The 19,990-nt window shown below is 43.7% G+C and overlaps 1 protein-coding gene across 1 annotated transcript; it reads right to left on the bottom strand.

Moving 5' to 3' along the window:
- Nucleotides 1–3,725: 3,725 nt before the first annotated feature.
- LOC134586036 (hemoglobin subunit alpha-3-like) lies at nucleotides 3,726–5,757 on the bottom strand. Its single transcript, XM_063441540.1, has 3 exons — nucleotides 5,632–5,757; nucleotides 4,191–4,395; nucleotides 3,726–3,945 (listed from the first exon to the last, which is right to left on the bottom strand). Exons 1-3 carry the CDS (start codon nucleotides 5,724–5,726, stop codon nucleotides 3,826–3,828), a joined length of 420 nt encoding a protein of 139 aa, XP_063297610.1. The 5' UTR covers nucleotides 5,727–5,757; the 3' UTR covers nucleotides 3,726–3,825.
- Between the last annotated feature and the right edge of the window lie 14,233 nt (nucleotides 5,758–19,990).

The raw sequence follows: 19,990 nt of genomic DNA on the forward strand, positions 1-19,990 counted from the left end.
CAGAATATAATAAGGTGCATTGGCACCTTTGACTCTGGTTGGGACCCAGTAAAACAGATCTTAGACAGATACTGGCCCCTCATTTATCAAGACCAACACCTTAAAGAAGTTCTGACGTCACATGTATCACTGACAGCCAGAAGAGGTCGCAATCTGAAAGATCTACTAGTACCTAGCCATCTTTCACTACCTAAACCTGCCAATACATGGCTCAAAACCCCGGCCATTGGTACCTTCCAGTGTGGTCGCTGCAAAGCGTGTAAATTTATTCGCAAAAATTCCAAAACCTTTTTGAACTCCGCTAACACCCAGACACACACAGTCAACACCTTTTTCAACTGCCAAACGTCAGGCTTGATATACCTTCTGACGTGCAGTTGTGACCTGAAGTATGTAGGAAAAACTTTCAGACCTTTTAAGAAAAGAATCCTCGAACATGTGAACTCTGTGAACCCCTCCAGACAAATAGACACAGCCATTTCTAGACACCTTAAACTAAGACACGGCGGCTCAGCACATGGTTTACGTTTCAACGGTATTGAAAAGATGAAACTTGGCCCTAGGAAAGGTGACATAGACAGTAAACTTCTCCAAAGGGAGAGTTACTGGATCTTTACACTGAAGACCTTGTCCCCAAATGGCCTTAATGAAGGCTTTTCATATACCCCCTTCATTTGAATACCCTCCATCCATTTTCTCTGAGTCAACGCCAAATCTAAAACTCAATGGCTTATATCCTCTCTCTATGATAGCCGATACATACGTTTTAGCTCGCTTCATCAAACATCTAACATTACCAAAAGCGTAATATGTATATATTGTAAATATTTGTAAATATTTGTAATACCAAAATATTTTCACAATTTCTTCATTTTTTCATCATTTTTCGAGATTATTATTTATTTATTCGTCTAAGTCTATCATGAACACCATAACTTAAGCCCTGCTGTTTAGCAACCCGATATCCTGCTATCTGAGACTGCCCGAACACAGGAATGTATGTATATTTGTATATAAAAAGCTGACATCATAAATTAAACCAAGAGACAGGGGAGTATATTACTCTCACGAACTGAGAAAGTTTAATTGACAGTAATTAGGACTGTAATTGTATCCTCACCCCCGTCCGTTTAAATGTCAGGATATACACACATTTCAAACACGTATGGGGACATCACTATCTGAGCATTTATTGAGATGTAGGAATAATATACAATCCACGTAGGACCCAATATTGGTCCACACAGTAAAAATTCTGCACAGGCACAAGCTGATAATATATTATATTAAATACTATTTACAGTATGCTTTCAGCACCTGCAGCCGAACAACATAATATACATCCAATTCAGCTCGCCATGTGGAACCTTGTCCCACACGGAGGTGCCCCAGCCTCTGATTTCTATTATAGCAGCATACATAGCTCCCTCGATCCTCCTCCGGCAACGAGCCGGTTAAATTTCGGATAGAGATATGTCAGATTCTAAGACATATGATAGGCTGAGCCAGAACAGCCTATTTACATATGCCCACGTGGGACTCGACACACAGTATTAACACGGCGAATTCTGTTAAATGCTACATCGGAACAGGCTCTTCTGATCTAACACACACAGAATGTAGCCATACAAGTTGCAACAGTCTCCTGAGTCTCTGCTAGAGCTAGCCAAGTAGTGCTCGTAATCTATTTTCGGCACACTTGTTTACCTAATAGTCTCAGGAGAACGTCAGAATACAGGGCAATCATTGGCTGGCTTAGTCCAGATAATTAGAATATGCCTAATGGGTATTTTTGGCGCCAGATATCGGCTTTCTGATAGGACATCTCTGAAGTTTTTTGGTTTTGATCACATACAAAAGGAGACTAGGAACAGTCTCCCACTAGCCCCTGACGAAGGTGCATCTAAGTAAGCACCGAAACGCGCGTCGGGCTCTATGGGCTCTTTTTTCACTTTATTTTCACTTAGGACTATCTATCACCATGTGTAGGCAACCAACATTCTAAGTATGGTTCTACACATGGAGTCACTTTAATCTGTGTCTTTTCACCTCTCTCTCTGGTCACTACGTTTAAGTCTATTGAGATTTATTTCCTACAGACTGGACAGGGGTCTACATTGGATATACTGCAACCATTATTGTTTGGAGTTACAGTTTACCTGGCATTAGACTTTGAGGGATATTCTTATTCCCTGCCAAATGCTAGATCTATCTAATCAATATACCCAGGACAATGGCTGCACACTGCCTGTATACACTGTAACCATTATTTGTTTGGTGTTACAGTTATCTAGTACCAAAGTTTTTTTTCTGGGGGTTATATCGTATTCCCTCCTAATACTAGATTCATCTACCAATCTATACAGGATAATAGCTATACATTGCCCGTATGCCGTGGTGTTGGTTTTTGACTCCCTGATAATAACTGTCTATACACAGACCTTTTCAGGCAAAGAGTCCTAAATTATTCACGTGGCACATAGGAACAATTAAGGTTCCTTGTAGTGACCTATTCCCTAGATACTATGTCAGCTATCTGACATATACCTACTCTATACACTCTTAACTCTGGACTTGACCTTTTGTTGTAGCCTAATAAAGTCAGTAGTCAGTGGTTTTTCTCAGAGTTGTATAGGTAATAGGGATTATTAACCTTCATAGAGGAGAGCCATTAAGGCAAGTTTTCACGGATGTTTTCACTTTTTTACTTTTGTACATATTGATTATTTGATTATCTGTACATATTTAACTACTCATATCCAGTATATACTCAGCCAGTCTGGTTTATCCCAGCACTTTGAGTATTTTGTTTGTTCTCTAGTCAGTAGGGGTTATGCCCCAGGACACCACTGGAGTGTCCATCAAGGTGCTCGACCACCAGTGAGACGGTTCCTACGTTCTGGACCCATCCTCATAGGTGGACTCGACTTTCTTGTTACACTATTTAGTACCCATCCCCTCACACTGTTGTCACCCCCTTCATGCATCCACACTCCCATTAACCACTCCTAATCCTGTTAATCTCACCCCCTTCAAACTCACCGGCCCTCACTCTGCCACACTCACCCTGTCACATTAACCCCCCTTAATCCTGTCACACTCATCCCACCTACCACACCACAATTGCCCTGTCACACAACCCCAACCTGTCCATTTACCCCCTTAACCCAGTCTCACTCTCCCTGTCACCCCTTTACTCACCTTGTCACAGTCACTAGCTGAAGACAGGTTAGGAAACATCTCTTTGCCATAAACACATTCACACGGATACTCTGTCAGACACACAGGTAAACAGTGCATCAGTGTGTATATGTGACAGTGTGCATGTATTGCAACTCCATTCTTTTCACTTTGGTGCTAGTGGGGCCTCATGTTTGAGTTTTGACAAAGGCCTCATAGAGTCTAGACCCGCCTCTGATCTGGTTGGGGATTTCTTTTGTAAGCTGAGGAGCAGGTGGGACAGGAATATATATATATTATATATTTAGGTAGGCTGGGTGCACAAGATCAACCTTTGTATTAACTGTCATCTGTTTGAGATGGCAGAACCCCAATGAACGCTGTACAAGAACCATTGCAATAAGCTCGATTTATTATTGAGGGTGTCCCTCTAAGGATCGCTTCATAGAGGGAAACATTAGTGACAGTTTGAAGAGAACATAAAGCCAGTCCTTCAGCATTTAAGCTCTTTATTTGTGTAACAGGACCAGATACAGACATTTACACAGACTAACTGCCTCACAGCAAGGCATTATGGTTGAAGAAGCCAGATCATGTCCTAGTCACTGAGAAGACACATTCTGCCACAGCCAGTTCCCAGAGCCCTCATCCTGATAGAATACCAGAAACCGCGCCAAGGAAATCATTCCATGCGCAGTTCATTAGCGTGGTGAACTCCGTTGGAAAGTGAACAGCAAGAACGATTTGAATGCAGTGAGACATTAACTGTAGGGAAAGGACAGGTTATGCATTAGAATGTTTGCTCCTTGATGTGATGTCAGCAATTTTTGAAGGAATATACGGTAAATAAATCTAGAATTCAACAGTCAGCAGCAGAGTTCCAGAAAACTTGCTACAATGTCTCACATTCCCCTTAGATAAAAACAAACAAAAAAAAAACAAAACACGAGAGCGGAAAGAGAGACATTACAGCTTGGAGGCTGCAGTTACAGGAGGTTAAGGGTTCTCACCTTGTAGTAGTTAGGGTCCACAGCAATTTTATTAACATGCTGGTCTGTGAGGCTCGCCATAGAGTCCTTCATGGTATCATAGTTTTTGATGGCATCTCCAAGGGCATTCATGATTTTTCCTCCATGAGCAAGCATATCGGGGGAGTTGGTCGTCAAGTCAAACTTGCTGAAATAGGCTGCAGTGTCTGGGTAAAGTTTAAGAAGCCTAGGATTTAAAAAAAAAAAAAAAAGTGTTGGTACATACAAACTATAAGTTGCAATTAGCATAGATACCATACATTAGCAGGACTAGTTAGGGTTACCCCGATACCAAAAGGTGTTATTTAGCACTCTTAGCAGTGCCTAGTCCATCACAGATCTGACAGCACTCTCCACCAGCATGATTTCCCCCAAAATTTGAATACTCAAAGCCAAAACCTAGCAGTTTAATACATCCATGTAGATTAATGTTAATTTAACACCACGCTAACCCTGGACACTTTATACCACAAAAACCATAATCCGAGTTTATTTAGGAAGGCCACGGCAATACAGGGGTTTAAAAGCACAATGTATCAAATTTAGAGAGATTTTGTTAGTTGCATAAATGGTTAGGGACTCGCCTTAAATAGCCCAGCAAAGACTTCTCTTATGCGGTGTATAGCCTGTACATTAACACAAAGCACTCATCTGCACCCCCCGCCACAGAACTCAAAGGGTTAAACACTTGAATTCTCTTACTCCCACTCAACCTCCTCTGAAATCAGCAACAAGGGATAACCTACTGCAGACATTTGGCTTTCTCCATAGGAAGGCATGACTCAAAGCTTTCCTATGGAGAGTTTGAAGACACTGGATGTCCTTATGCAACGCACAAGGCTGTCCAGCATCATTTTACAGATTTAAACTAAACAAAACCAAAAATCCAGAAAGGACCACTAGAGGCAGTCTTACTGTGCAATATAAGCATTGCAGTTTCTCTAAAAGAGCAACATTCTACATTGTAGGGTTAGGGGGACTGGGACAGTGCATGCAGATCAAGTTGTCTGGATGTCCATAGTGTCCCTTTAACTGCTCAGCAACATTGAGAAGTCCCAGAACTCTCTACAAGGATCTCAGGACCAAGAGTTAATATGGCCTTCATACAGAATACCAGTCAGCATATTGGAGAGGTGGGATTCAAATAGCAAAAATCCAATGCACTAAATGACATCTAGAAATTAGTACTGCACTATAATCCTGCATCCATCGAGAATGGGGTGCAGGGCTGCAACTCCCATCACAGCATTTTAAATGTAGAATTCTCGTAAAAATTACAGGGATAAGGTTATTGAATCAAGGCACTGGCTGTTTATTGAGAGATCTACTTAATACAGGATAGGGTTTTCATGTTCTGTAGAAGAAATACTTCAATCATACTCAGTAAGTTAGACGAGCTTGTGATACATTTACCATTTATTACCTGTCCATAGCCTCCGCTCCCAGTGTTTCAGCCTTAGGAGCAATCTTCTCCCATAGAGACAGAACCAGCGCCTTCTCAGCGTCTGTCAGAGTCATACTGCACTGTGAGAGATCCTGACCCAGTGAGAAGGAGGCTGGAATAGGGAGCCCTTTCCAATGGACCTGTTATAAGGGATCCCAATCAGCTGTGTCCATTAGCAGAACCTGTGTGATGATTTATGTAGATATGGAACCCTTACCAGCAGCCTGTGGCTCTAACAGCTGGGATCCATCTTATTATATCAGGATTTAGGAACCTAAATCCTCAGCTACAACACCCTAAAAAGGACACTACAGGCACCCTGATAACTTCAGCAGATTGAAGTGGTCTGAGTGCAGTCTTCCATGACCCTTAACCCTACAGTGGTAATTATTGCAGTTCCTGTCAGATAGCCACTAGAGGGACTTCCGGGTGCTTAAATGACTTTTGGTTGTCTAAATTACGCTGAACGTCCTCACGCTACCAGCGTTACCGGAATAATGCTTTCCTATGAGGAAATCCTAGTGCGAGTACAGTCATTGCCGTGCATGCGCATTTGGTCTACCTCGCTGGGGACAAAGGGACATCGGCGCTGGATTCAGGTAAGTGACTTAAAGGGTTTTGACCCCTTCGGCTCCATGGGAGAGAGAGGGGTGAGGGGGCAAGGGAAAGGGGCACTGTAGGAACCAATATTGACAGCAAAACAAATCCCTTTAATGCTTTGCCATCAATTCATAAAATGTGAATTTCTACAACTGAATAAATGAAATATTCTGCATTACAGTGCTATTTACTAAAGTGAGATTTGTCAGACATTCAAAGTGAATTTCAAATTTAAGGCCAAAGTAGCCAAACTGGGGACATTCTCCAAGTCAGCTATGCTTCCAGGTCTTCGGCTAGTTTGGCCTTAAAGATGAAATTCATTCTGAATTTACTTTGACATTCCTGACAATTCAAACTTTAGTGAATTAGGATCAATAAATGTGTTCGTGGACACGTATCACCCCACGCTGGGTTATTCACGAAGTTTGAAATATCAGGAATCTAATCAGGGCTATTCACTAAACTCCTAATTTTCACACATGTAAATGAAATGGAAAAACTGAGGCGAAAACAGCTGATCAGGAAAAGTTCTCCAACTAAGTCCTCGACACAACCTGACTATTTCTGCCTCAGATTCCCCAATTGGATTAAAATTCAGATTGCAGTGAATAACCCCGTTATCAATTCAAAAATAACTTCCAATATGAGGCTGCAATAGCTTAATTGGAAAACAATCTTCCTGTCAGCAACTATTTAATATCTGCTATTTTGACTTAGAATGTTTAATTTACTTTGATTTGTCAGGAATTCACAGTTTAGTTAACAACGCTAATAACATATTGCCTTCCTTATATATAATATTGCAGTATAGTGTAGTATTGTATATAATATATTGTAGTGTAGTGTAATATAGTATTGTATATCACATACTATTGCAGTATTGTGTATAATATCATATTGTAGTATAGTATTGTACGGTATATATTATAGTATTGTATATAATGTAATATTGTAGTATAGTATTGTATATATTATATTATAGTATTGTATATAATATAATATTGTAGTATAGTTTAGTATTGTGTATAATATAATATTGTAGTATAGTGTAGTATTGTATGTAGTATAATATTACAGTATAGTGTAGTATTGTATATCATGTAATATTGTAGTACAGTAAAGTAATATTCAGGGCACTTCCTTTAAGTTACCTCCTTGATTAACAAATCATTATGGAGTTTACAGGAAACCGGGTGGCACTTTTCATAAAATGCCCAACTACACAAAGAATGGATGGTTTGTCCAGGAAAACATGGTCGATCTGGCATTCTGATTTAGGTTGATCTGAGTGAGCTTAGGATGTCAGCCTTTCTGTAATTATACCATACCCAGTTCTATAAACAGCTGTTGGCTTGAACTAAAAGTAATATCAGTATGAAGACTAGTCTTGATACTCTTTTAAAACACCTTTAGCGACCCCCGGTTGGTATTTGGATTGACTATATCATTATTGGGGAGGAAGACAAGAAGACAGTTACAAAACTAAAAGACAAGTGAATAAAAATAGGTGAATGGTTGAAATGGAATCGCTATGCAGATGATGCGTGTTACAAAAACCTTATTGAACTATGTGCCTTTAAATGTTAGTTTCACTTGTCTGACTTATTTGCAGTCGTTGGTATGGTTCAGCACGAATCCTTTGTGTAAACGTATAGGTGGCCGCCATTTCAGGACTTTGCACGTGTTCGCGGCCATCTTACGCACGACCAGCGGTGTTTGCCAGCAATCGTCTGGAACTAAAAACGGAGACGCACCCAGGCGAACACCGCTGAGACCTCCAGGATAGTATAACTTCGTGCTGGACCTACCGAGCAGCTCACCGTTCGGTAGGACGATTAACCTTCGCAGGGGGAGTACAGCGACCCCCAGGATACCTATGGATGGCAATGGGTTCGTGGAGTTTCACCGTACGAACGGAGACCGACCGCAAGGCCTAAACGTGTGGAACCATCTTCGGCCAGGAAGTCTGTGCGGTCGGTCAAAACTTTGAAAACCCATAACTCTCGAACCCTTCATCCGAACGGGTTGGTTTTCGGATATGTTGCTCCCCTGAACAAGATCTGTACAGCGGTGTAGGATTTAAAGGGGTACCCCATGGTTTTGGGGTACATCCAGAACTTGGTTAGAAATATGTACTGCATAATTATGTTAACTGTTTATCTGAGGGGAGGAGATGTGTGGGAGGTATCCAATATGTGATTGGTGATTTTATGCCTCCCCCTGGGAGTATCCTTTTTGTATGTAACCACAATAAAAAGCAGGCTGGTCAGCCCAGTCCTCAGTTCTTACTTGACCCTCAAATCGCAGCCTCGACTCGTTTTGTTGGGCAGAAAGGTATCCTAGCTATACTATAGCTAGTGGGATTGTTCTACACTTACAGGACTCTTATGGAATATTAAGGAAAGCCTCTCTCTCCTCTTCAGCAAATAGGAATCCAGACGACTAAGCGGTCCAGCTCTCAGCAAGCCTAAGGGTAACCGTAACATTTGGTGGCAGCGGTGGGATTATCCTGGATTTCCTAGGAGAGGTACGGAACGGATGGAGAGCACCTACACAAAATTGAAGCGTACCACCCTAAAAGATTTACTGGAAAGCAGAGGAGGGTACGCCAGCAACCGGCCAAGGAGAGAACTGATCGCAGAACTGACCGAACTGGATCAAAGCTTCACAATGGCGGAAGCACCAACCACGAATGGTGATGAAAAGGCAAGGATTGTTCGGGAGAGGCTCTCCCTATACGGGCCAAACCCACCTATAGAACTAGTACAGCAGTTGATGGCGGAGGCAGACGAGGATATACGAAAGGCCCGAGCCCACGCACTTGACCTAGTAAACGCACAACGCAATGCTGAAGCCCCGCAGGTAATCGTTCCTGTCGAAAACGCTGGGAAGCCCAAGATACCCTTTGCGGCATTTAGATCCTTCCTAGAGAGCGAGACGGGAATTGATGAATACTTGGCGGACTTCGAAAGGCAATGCGCCCTGCACCAGATTCCCATCAGAGAGTGGCCCACGATCCTGTCTGGGAAACTATCCGGGCGAGCCCTGGAAGCTTTTCGTACCTTGGGTACTGAGGAAGTGACACAGTATGAGCGAGTTAAAGAGACACTGCTAAGACGGTACGCTGTAACTCCAGACACGTATCGCCGGCAGTTTCGAGGCACGAAAAAGAAGCCTAACGATACCCATATGGAATGGGCGCACCGAATGCGGAGAGCGGCAAATCACTGGATGAGCGGGAGTAAAGCTGTGACTGGTGAGGAAATCTTACAATTGTTTCTCTTAGAACATTTTTATAATGGCATGGAACAGCAGGGGAAGGAGTGGCTGCGAGACAGGCGACCTTCCACCCTAGAAGAAGCAGCCAAATTAGCGGATGAACATTATGACTCACGTCTTCACGAGCCAACGAGCTACCGGGCTCCAGCACGGGTTGAGCCCAGAGAGGTTTACCGTGCACCTCCTCGTATGGAGTTCCGAGCCCCGGTACCCGCAGGGCCCACCCGACACTCAGGGCCACCCAATAACAACTCTGATCGTCCCAGACCAACTTGCCACCGGTGCAAGCAACCAGGGCATTTCATGGCTAACTGCCCTCTTAACACGCACCAGACACCCAGGAATTACAATTACCCCTCGGGGCCATACCGTTCTGCCCGCGCCCTCTGTGTTAACCAAGAGGCCTCGATGGAGGAATATTTGGGGCCGCTTCACGAGGCAGACCCTGTATATGCTGCTTCAGATAACCGCCAACACCATCGGCAGAAGGTATGGCTCGAAGGGCGATCTACCGAGGGGTTAAGGGACACAGGGGCTACCATCACACTGGTGCAGAGTCATTTGGTGCCAGAACACAAGCGGTCAGGACAGACCGTGGCCGTTAGAGTGGCGGGGGGGGATGTGTACAAAATTCCGACCGCTAAAGTACACCTTGATTGGGGAGCGGGAAAGGGGGCTGTGAACGTGGGCATAATGGATAATTTACCTGCGGAAGTACTACTGGGCAACGATTTGGGCCCCATGACTTCTGCCTATGCTCCAGCGTACAACAACGAGGCGAACCCAGTGACTACCCGAGCACAAGCCCGGACGGACCGAGGACCCTCACCAGTGCGGGAGACCCAGGTAAGACCGACCCCGACTGTTCCTGACATGTTAGGTCCCATACCCTGGGACACCCCAGATACTTTCGAGACCGAGTCTAGGAATGATCCGACTTTACAAAAATACCGGGAACGAGCAGAGACCGGGGGGAGCGGGGCAGATAACGAAACTTTTCTATGGGAAAAAGGCAAACTATACCGCTTGACGGAGAAAAAGGGGCAACGTAGGCGACAGCTGGTAGTGCCCCACAAATACCGTCGAGAAATCCTCAAGATAGGACACGACATCCCCTTGGCAGGTCATCTAGCTGTGACCCGTACGCTACACCGCATTACCCACACATTCTTTTGGCCAGGAGTACACGCTGATGTTAGGACTTATTGTAATACTTGCGATGTGTGTCAACGAGTAGGAAGGCGAGGCGATCACCCTAAAGCCCATCTAGTCAATATGCCCATCGTAGAGGAACCCTTTAGCAGAGTTGCTATTGACATAGTAGGACCATTGGCCACCCCTAGTCCCTCCGGTAAGCGCTACATCCTTACCGTAGTAGACTACGCTACCAGGTACCCCGAGGCTGTCGCCCTGTCCAACATCCAAGCGGATACGGTAGCGAATGCACTGGTACAAGTGTTCTCCCGGGTAGGATTTCCAAAGGAAATCCTGTCTGACCGAGGCACCCAATTCACAGCCGAATTGACCCAACAACTCTGGCAGGTCTGCAAAATTAAATCCCTTCTGAGCTCCCCCTACCATCCCCAGACGAACGGACTTTGTGAGAGGTTCAACGGAACCCTCAAACAAATGCTCAAAACGTTCACTCAAGAATACCGAGATTGGGAACGCTTCCTGCCGCACCTCCTGTTTGCCTATCGGGAGGTGCCCCAGGAAACGACAGGGTTCTCTCCCTTTGAGTTGCTCTACGGAAGAAAGGTACGGGGCCCCCTAAACCTGATCCGGGAGCACTGGGAGGGAGAGACAGAAACTGACGGTGTCCCCATTGTGCCATACGTGCTGGAACTCAGAGACCGAATGGAGCAGCTAGCCAGATCCGTGCAGGCTAACCTCCAGTCGGCCCAGAGAAGACAGAAGGTATGGTACGATCGGGGGGCCCGAAGGAGAATCTTTACCATAGGACAAAAGGTGTTGGTACTTAAGCCGGTAAAGACAGACAAATTGCAAGCATCATGGCAGGGCCCCTACCAGATTGTAGAGAAACGGGGCGATACAACTTATGTCATAGCCAGTTGCCACGACAACAACCTTAGGAGGACGTTCCATGTAAACATGCTCAAAGAATACTTGGAGCGACCCGAGAACGTGACAGCCGTATGTTGTCCTCCCCAGGAAGACCCCGACAGTCTACCCATCCCCGACCTATTAGAAAAGAGTCCCCCCACAGGGATAGTATCCCAGGTTCAGATAGGAGACCGACTTAACCCCACTGAAAGGGAGCAGCTCAATACACTCCTCCAGGCCAAACACCTCACCTTCTCCCAGAAGCCAGGGTACACTACCCTAACTACCCACCAGGTCGACACCCCCGGGCAAACACCCTTACGCCAGCCCCCGTATCGCATCCCCGAGGCAGTTAGAACAGGAATGAAGCAGGAGATAGATGAGATGCTCCAACTCGGGGTGATTGAGCCCTCCGATAGTCCCTGGGCCTCCCCGGTTGTCCTGGTACCCAAGAAAGATGGGACGACCCGGTTCTGTGTAGATTACCGGAGGCTCAATGAAAAAACAGTGACGGACGCGTACCCGATGCCCAGGGTAGACGAGCTACTCGATCGTATAGCCAGGGGAAATTACCTGACCACTATCGACCTCTGCAAGGGTTACTGGCAGATTCCCCTGGCCCCGGAGGCTATCCCCAAGTCGGCATTCGTCACCCCATTCGGCTTATACCAGTTTAAGGTAATGCCGTTTGGGATGAAGAATGCCCCAGCTACATTCCAGCGCTTGGTGGATAGGCTCCTGGATGGCTTCCAGAGTTTTGCCTGTGCATACCTGGACGACATAGCGATTCACAGTGAGTCCTGGGAGGACCACTTAGCTCATATAGGAATGGTTCTGGATCAGATCCGGGCTGCTGGCCTGACTCTGAAACCAGAAAAATGTCACTTTGGGATGGCCGAGGTACAGTACCTGGGTCACCGGGTGGGGTGCGGAAAACAGCGACCAGAGCCAGCCAAGATAGAAGCTGTTGCCAATTGGCCCACCCCCATCACTAAAACCCAGGTTCTGGCCTTTCTGGGCACGGCAGGGTACTACAGACGATTTGTACCCGACTACAGCACACTTGCCAAACCCCTGACTGACTTGACCAAGAAAAACTTACCTCGACAGGTCCTGTGGTCTCCCCACTGTGAAAAGGCTTTCCAGGCCCTCAAAAACGCTTTGGTTAATGCTCCTGTCTTGGCGGCTCCAGCTCTTAATAAACGTTTTATCGTCCATACAGACGCTTCCATGTTCGGGCTGGGAGCCGTCCTCAGCCAAGTAGGTGAAGATGGAGGGGAGCATCCAGTTGCCTACATCAGCCGGAAGCTCCTACCCCGCGAAGTCAGCTATGCAGCGGTCGAAAAGGAGTGTTTGGCCTTGGTGTGGGCATTAAAGAAATTGACTCCCTATTTATATGGACAAGAGTTCACTCTGGTCACCGACCATAACCCGTTGGTGTGGCTAAACCGGGTCTCTGGAGATAACGGCAGGTTATTACGTTGGAGTTTATCATTGCAACCCTTCAATTTTACCATTACCTACCGACCCGGGAAACAGAATGGCAACGCGGACGGGTTGTCCAGACAAACGGACCTCAGCCCAGCATAACCAGCGGTCTGGACAGCCTTAGTCTGCCCCGAAAAGGGGTCAGACGGTGTCTGCCAGAGTGTTCCACAAAAAGGGAGCACTGTTACAAAAACCTTATTGAACTATGTGCCTTTAAATGTTAGTTTCACTTGTCTGACTTATTTGCAGTCGTTGGTATGGTTCAGCACGAATCCTTTGTGTAAACGTATAGGTGGCCGCCATTTCAGGACTTTGCACGTGTTCGCGGCCATCTTACGCACGACCAGCGGTGTTTGCCAGCAATCGTCTGGAACTAAAAACGGAGACGCACCCAGGCGAACACCGCTGAGACCTCCAGGATAGTATAACTTCGTGCTGGACCTACCGAGCAGCTCACCGTTCGGTAGGACGATTAACCTTCGCAGGGGGAGTACAGCGACCCCCAGGATACCTATGGATGGCAATGGGTTCGTGGAGTTTCACCGTACGAACGGAGACCGACCGCAAGGCCTAAACGTGTGGAACCATCTTCGGCCAGGAAGTCTGTGCGGTCGGTCAAAACTTTGAAAACCCATAACTCTCGAACCCTTCATCCGAACGGGTTGGTTTTCGGATATGTTGCTCCCCTGAACAAGATCTGTACAGCGGTGTAGGATTTAAAGGGGTACCCCATGGTTTTGGGGTACATCCAGAACTTGGTTAGAAATATGTACTGCATAATTATGTTAACTGTTTATCTGAGGGGAGGAGATGTGTGGGAGGTATCCAATATGTGATTGGTGATTTTATGCCTCCCCCTGGGAGTATCCTTTTTGTATGTAACCACAATAAAAAGCAGGCTGGTCAGCCCAGTCCTCAGTTCTTACTTGACCCTCAAATCGCAGCCTCGACTCGTTTTGTTGGGCAGAAAGGTATCCTAGCTATACTATAGCTAGTGGGATTGTTCTACACTTACAGGACTCTTATGGAATATTAAGGAAAGCCTCTCTCTCCTCTTCAGCAAATAGGAATCCAGACGACTAAGCGGTCCAGCTCTCAGCAAGCCTAAGGGTAACCGTAACAATGCGATTGTTAGAACAGTCAGGATGTGCACTCGAGAGGATACAGGAATTTGACACGAGGCACTTTGTATTCCATTAATAATCTAGTAAAACAGACTTAATTTGCTACATGTTTAGTCTGTTCTACTAGAATTATGCCAAACAGTATATTGAGGGTATTGTTGACTATCTACAGAAGAAAAAAAAAAAAAAAACAATAGTGTAACACAGCAAAAGTATAATGTTAATGTGCCAGATTGAATTGCACTCACAAGATGGAGATGTATAAGATTGCCTTAAATTGCCTACCCTTAGATCAGGGGTGGGGATCCTTCAGCCTTCCAGATGTTGTGGACTACATCTCCCTTAATGCTTTGCTAACATTATGGTTGTAAGAGCATTATAGGAGATGTAGTCCAAAACATCTGGAGGGCAGAAGGTTCCCCCTTAGATGGTTGGGGAATATATCCAAGACTCCCTCTCCACTGTTGATGTCATCACTACATAATGGAATGTTGGAGTCAGGAAATTGTAAAAAATATAATTTGCTTTATTGTAAAGGAATAAAAAACAAAATAAAACACATTCCAGGTCCTACGCGTTCCTCAGGGACCCAATTATAAAACAAATGCAAATTTAAAAAAAATCCTTCATAAGGACTAAAGCAGCATATAACCTCCCTCCTCCCCGAGTCCTTCTTTATATATGGTCTTCCTCCTGTCTCATTGGTAGTCCAGTGGGTGTTTCCAGCGATATCCAGCTGTTCTGAAAGGTCTAGAATTTAATTTCCCGGGTAAGCAATGATCATGTGACGCCACTTCTGGAAGTTGCATCCACATGACGTGTGCATTCCAACGGACGGCGGCCGTGCGTTCCACGTTCGGTTTACAAGTGGTGATTGGATATTGGAAAATGCTAGAGTTCGATCTCAGACACGAGATACTATAGGAGCCAGCAAGGCTCAAAAAAGGACATAAATCACCAAACAGCCATTTCTAGCTGAATAGACGATAAGATTCTATCAGATTAAATTTAACCAAGGCATGTGTTCAGCAGTATGTCTTCTGTATTGAAATTGAATTGATAAAAAAAAAATTGTATAGATGTTCTTTCAAAAATCTAAGTATTCTATGATTATTATTATTATTATAAGGGGTTACGTTTATGAATTTAATTTTATATATGTTTGTTCATATCCGGCTACTCCCTCTTATTCCATTTTAATTATCCCCAGGCCCAAAACATACTGACACACCACAGTCTTGGTGACAATATAAATATATATAATTATAGAGAGCCTCATACCATATTTGTAATGTTTGTATGAGTCACTTAATTGGAAAGATAAGAATATAAATATAGACTCCTCACTGTAGGACATTTGTCACATGTAGAATAGAATTCTTAAAAACAAAGAGCTCTGTACCCGATCTCATGTCACAAATATTAGAGAATAATAACATAACTATATTCCCCTTTGCTAAATAAAGAAATAAACAATATAAGGACAATAAACATGTGCTTATGTCTACAGTGAGCCTTCTGTTCCATATATACTGATGCTGAAACACTCTCCGTGAAAGGGCATTTACATGTCTTATTTCTCCAGCTATAACCTCTAATGAAGCCGGATACTGGATGGTCAACTGCACGGAAAGTTATCATCCCATTATCTACTAATCATATAGACCCCTTAAACCTGTACCTACAAGCTTGTCGAAAATGGCGGTTACATGGGGTTATGTTATGCAAAACAAGCAGTTATGGGTTCAGATAACTAATCTTAATCTCGTCTCTCAGCGTTACCCACGAGCCTTAACGGCCACTGTACACACTACGTCTTATGGTGTTTGTCTGGAGTGTCACATCCCAATTGGCTATGTTGTACGGCTGTTTCAGGATATATTCTGTATCTGTTCATATACCTTCAAAATGTTTACACAAACCTTCTATATAAAACAGTTGAAGAAAAGTAGTTCACAATTGCACAATATATTCAAAACGTATCCTTTATTCTATTTCTAATAAAGTGAATACCCCTCTCTACGTGACATTACCTTACTGGGCTTTGCACATACTCTCCGACAGTCCACACCGTTGCCAAGTCTTCTGTGTGCCATTGTTTCCAAATCAAAATACTTCAACAATAACAATACTCCATAACCATCCAAACGTGTATGTATTTCACAAAATGTGTAATTTTGCATTTATTTATAAAGGAATTTCTGTGACCCACCAATATCATGTTCTCTGTAAAATACTTTACCTGTTGTGTGCTACCCACAGACATGTAGTTTAAAAAAAAGTATAAAGGTAGTCATTCTGTACCCAGGAGATATAGCTGAGCGCAGGTTTAGTGATTACTGTACACATCAAATTTACAAAATACATTATTATCTTAAATTGCAACATGCATGGAGAAAAACTACAAAAGAAAATTGGGGAAAGAAGAAAATGTACAATAAGGGTCATTAAAATGAAGAGGGGAAAAAAAACACACAAAAAACACAACCCCCTTAATACTAGCAAATTAGTCATTTATGAATTTTGAAAACTGAAACAGGCAGATATCTAGTTTAGCTTCTAACGTAATACGTAACAAATGTATACATAAACAGCGTTTTTGTTTTGTTTTTAAAATAAAAGTTACAATTGTCAAGAATGCAATGTGAATTCCAGGTTAAACTCAAAGTCGCTGAAAGATTAACTTGGAGAATGTTTCTAATCTGAATAGTTTTCCTTAAAAGGGACACTATACAACCAGCCTTATGAAGCCATTTTTGTGTTTAGCTCATGCCGCCCAACTCTCACTGCTAAATGCTCTACCATTTAGGAGTTAAAGGGACACTATAGTCACCAGAACTATAACTTTTTGTCATTCTGATGAGTATAGTCAGTTCCTGATGGCTTTTTAATGTAAACACAGCTTTTTCAAAGAAAAGGCAGTGTTTACGTTACTGCCTAGGAACAATTCTATGGCCACTCGTCAGACAGCCACTCGAGGTGCTTCCTCATGCAGTGCTGCATTGATGGTTAGCTCTAAACTTTCCCTATAGAGATGCAGTAATTCAATGCATATCTGAGGATGGTGTTTGCTTCCACTCCCCTGCCTCCTTGACTGAGATCATTAGAATGTATGATCTAATCCAATTCTTTCTTTTGGGGGGGAAAATGTCAGTTAAGGCGGCTGATCGGGGCAAAAGTAAATTACATAAATGGTTATTCTAGAACTATAGTGTCAGGAATACATGTTTGTGTTCTTGACATTATAGTGCCCCTTTAAATCACTTTTGTTTCTGTCCATGCAACCCTAGCCTCACCTCCCCTGGCTGAGGCACAGCCTGAAAGAGAATAAAATGGTTTAATTTTCAGACATAACTTGCTTAAAGTTTTTTTTTTTTTTTTTTTTTTTAAATTGAACCTTATTTACATTAAAGCTCCTGTATGGTCTAGCAAGCAGGAGATGCATTCTAAATTAAACAAAACTTGCAGTTAAAGGGATCCTATAGTGCCAGGAAAACAAAGATGTTTTCCTGGCACTCTATGGTTAATAGGTCCCCCCCCTCTTCCTCTCCCACATATCGAATCCAGCATCGATGTCCCTCGGTGCTGGGTCAGGCTCTGCCCATGCTCCTCCCCCGCTGACAGGGGATACCTACTGCGCATTCATGGAAAAGGCCTTGCGCGCACATTAGACCTCATCACTCCTGGACGGCCGCAATGACCACAGTACACATCAGCCCCAATACATACAGTGAAAACCAAAGAAAGTTACCTGAGCACTCTCCTTAATCTCTATGTATATTTAAACAAATGGTGGTCATTTAGTTAGTCCAATGGCCATTGGAGGGAATGCCCACCTGCCAACGTCAAGGCAGACCCCCTTTGGTCGGTCCTACACTGACCTTTCACCTTGCTTTCTTGAACCTCTGGCAAAGATAAGGGAGTCAGTGCCTTGACATTGGCAGGTGGGCATTCCCTCCAATGGCCATTGGAGTAACTAAATGACCTCCATTTGTTTAAATATACATAGAGATTAAGGAGAGTGCTCAGGTAACTTTCTTTGGTTTTTACTGTATGTATTGGGGCTGATGTGTACTGTGGTCATTGCGGCCGCCCAGGAGTGATTTTTTTTTTTGTATGCACTTTAAAACAGTTGACATAAGTTACATGCACTTTGTCACCATGCTTAGACAACACCATCACCCCTATTTCCCAGGTTTTTTTTTTTTTTTTAAATAAACCTTTCCTATTCGGACCTTAGACAGCGGGTGGTACCTAGAAAAACAAAATGTTTTAAGATTGCCTCACTAAATGATGGCACTCAGATCTAATATGCTATTGGAAACAAAGTCTAAATTGGTCTCTCGGCATCTTAATATGGCACTGCAGTTAGCATTAGAAGATGGTTAAAGATGCTTACGACATACGCATTCACTGGAGTGTGTTGCATATTTAAGTGCATAAGAATAGGCAGTGCCCTAGAAATCAGTGAGGCCTTCAATCTGTTAAGTGGATGCCCTACAATTATTTTTTATTTTATAAAAACAGGAATGGGCCATCTTAATATTCTACATTTATGCCTAGCACATGAGCGAGCATCAAGTTTTTTTTTTTTGAGAGTTTAGAATTTACTATTTTTATTATAAACACACAGTAGATTCACATATCAACCCTGATTGTTGAATTCACATCACTCTAGGATCCAAGTATTTTAGCTAACCCCAACCTTCTGCTAATGGAGAACTGGTAGCAGCAGATTGCAGTCTAATTTAAGCAGTGGAGTTATTTTGTCACCATATTACAATATAATTTTCCTAAAATAGTAAATTAAGCTTGCTTTCCAAGAAAACTACATGGATTGAAGCTGGGCAACTAGGAAGGCTATATAACAAAGGAGGTGACCGCCAATAGGTGGCAGTGGCGTCTCTAGGATTCATTTTTAAGGGGGGCACATGGAGGGCCAGGGACAAACGTAGGGGGGCACATTTAACCCCGCCCTCACTGCAGTTTGACCCTGCCCCATGTTAAGCCCCAACCCCAACACAATGTGTTTTTTTTTTTTAATAATCCCTGGTGGAGGATTCATTATTTTCCACCAGGGATTATTAAAAAAAAACACACATTTCCCTTGATGCAGTGCCATAGTTGCCAACATTTGAAAAAAAAAAAATTCCAAGGACATTTTGCAGCACAGCTATCAATTACTGTCTGTGCTCCCTGTATAATACAGGGGTGTGTGTATAATATCCTGGGGCAGTCAGTGCTCCCTGTATAGTGTTGCTCTCTGTATAATACAGGGTTGTGTGTATAATATCCTGGGGCAGTCAGTGCTCCCTGTATAGTGCTGCACTCTGTATAATACAGGTCTGTTTGTGTATAAAATCCCAAGACAGAGCAGCACTATACAAGAAGCACTGACTGTCCTGGGATATTATACAGACACAGATCTGTATTATACAGACAGTTGAGCATATACCCCATGTCCCAATCTCTAGTATACTAGTACCGGTCAACAGCAGCTCCCAGACGCGTGTAACAGGGCTAAACTGTGCGGCAGCTCACACAGATGATTCAGCGGTAAGCGCACTTGCTGGCAGAGCCAAACTGGGAATCCAAAGCAGCCCTGAAAAAATTCTATCCAGAGTGCGCTGGATCTTGTGTATGGTTTAATATATATTTTACAGAAGGCTCACTAAGAGGTTAAGACACACACACACACACACACACACACACACTTACTAATGACAAGCTCATTGACACATGCTCACTAACACACAAGCAGTACCATTTTAACAGCGTTAAGG

Source organism: Pelobates fuscus, chromosome 2 (genome assembly GCF_036172605.1).
Source record: "Pelobates fuscus isolate aPelFus1 chromosome 2, aPelFus1.pri, whole genome shotgun sequence".
NCBI classification, from domain to species: Eukaryota; Metazoa; Chordata; class Amphibia; order Anura; family Pelobatidae; genus Pelobates; species Pelobates fuscus.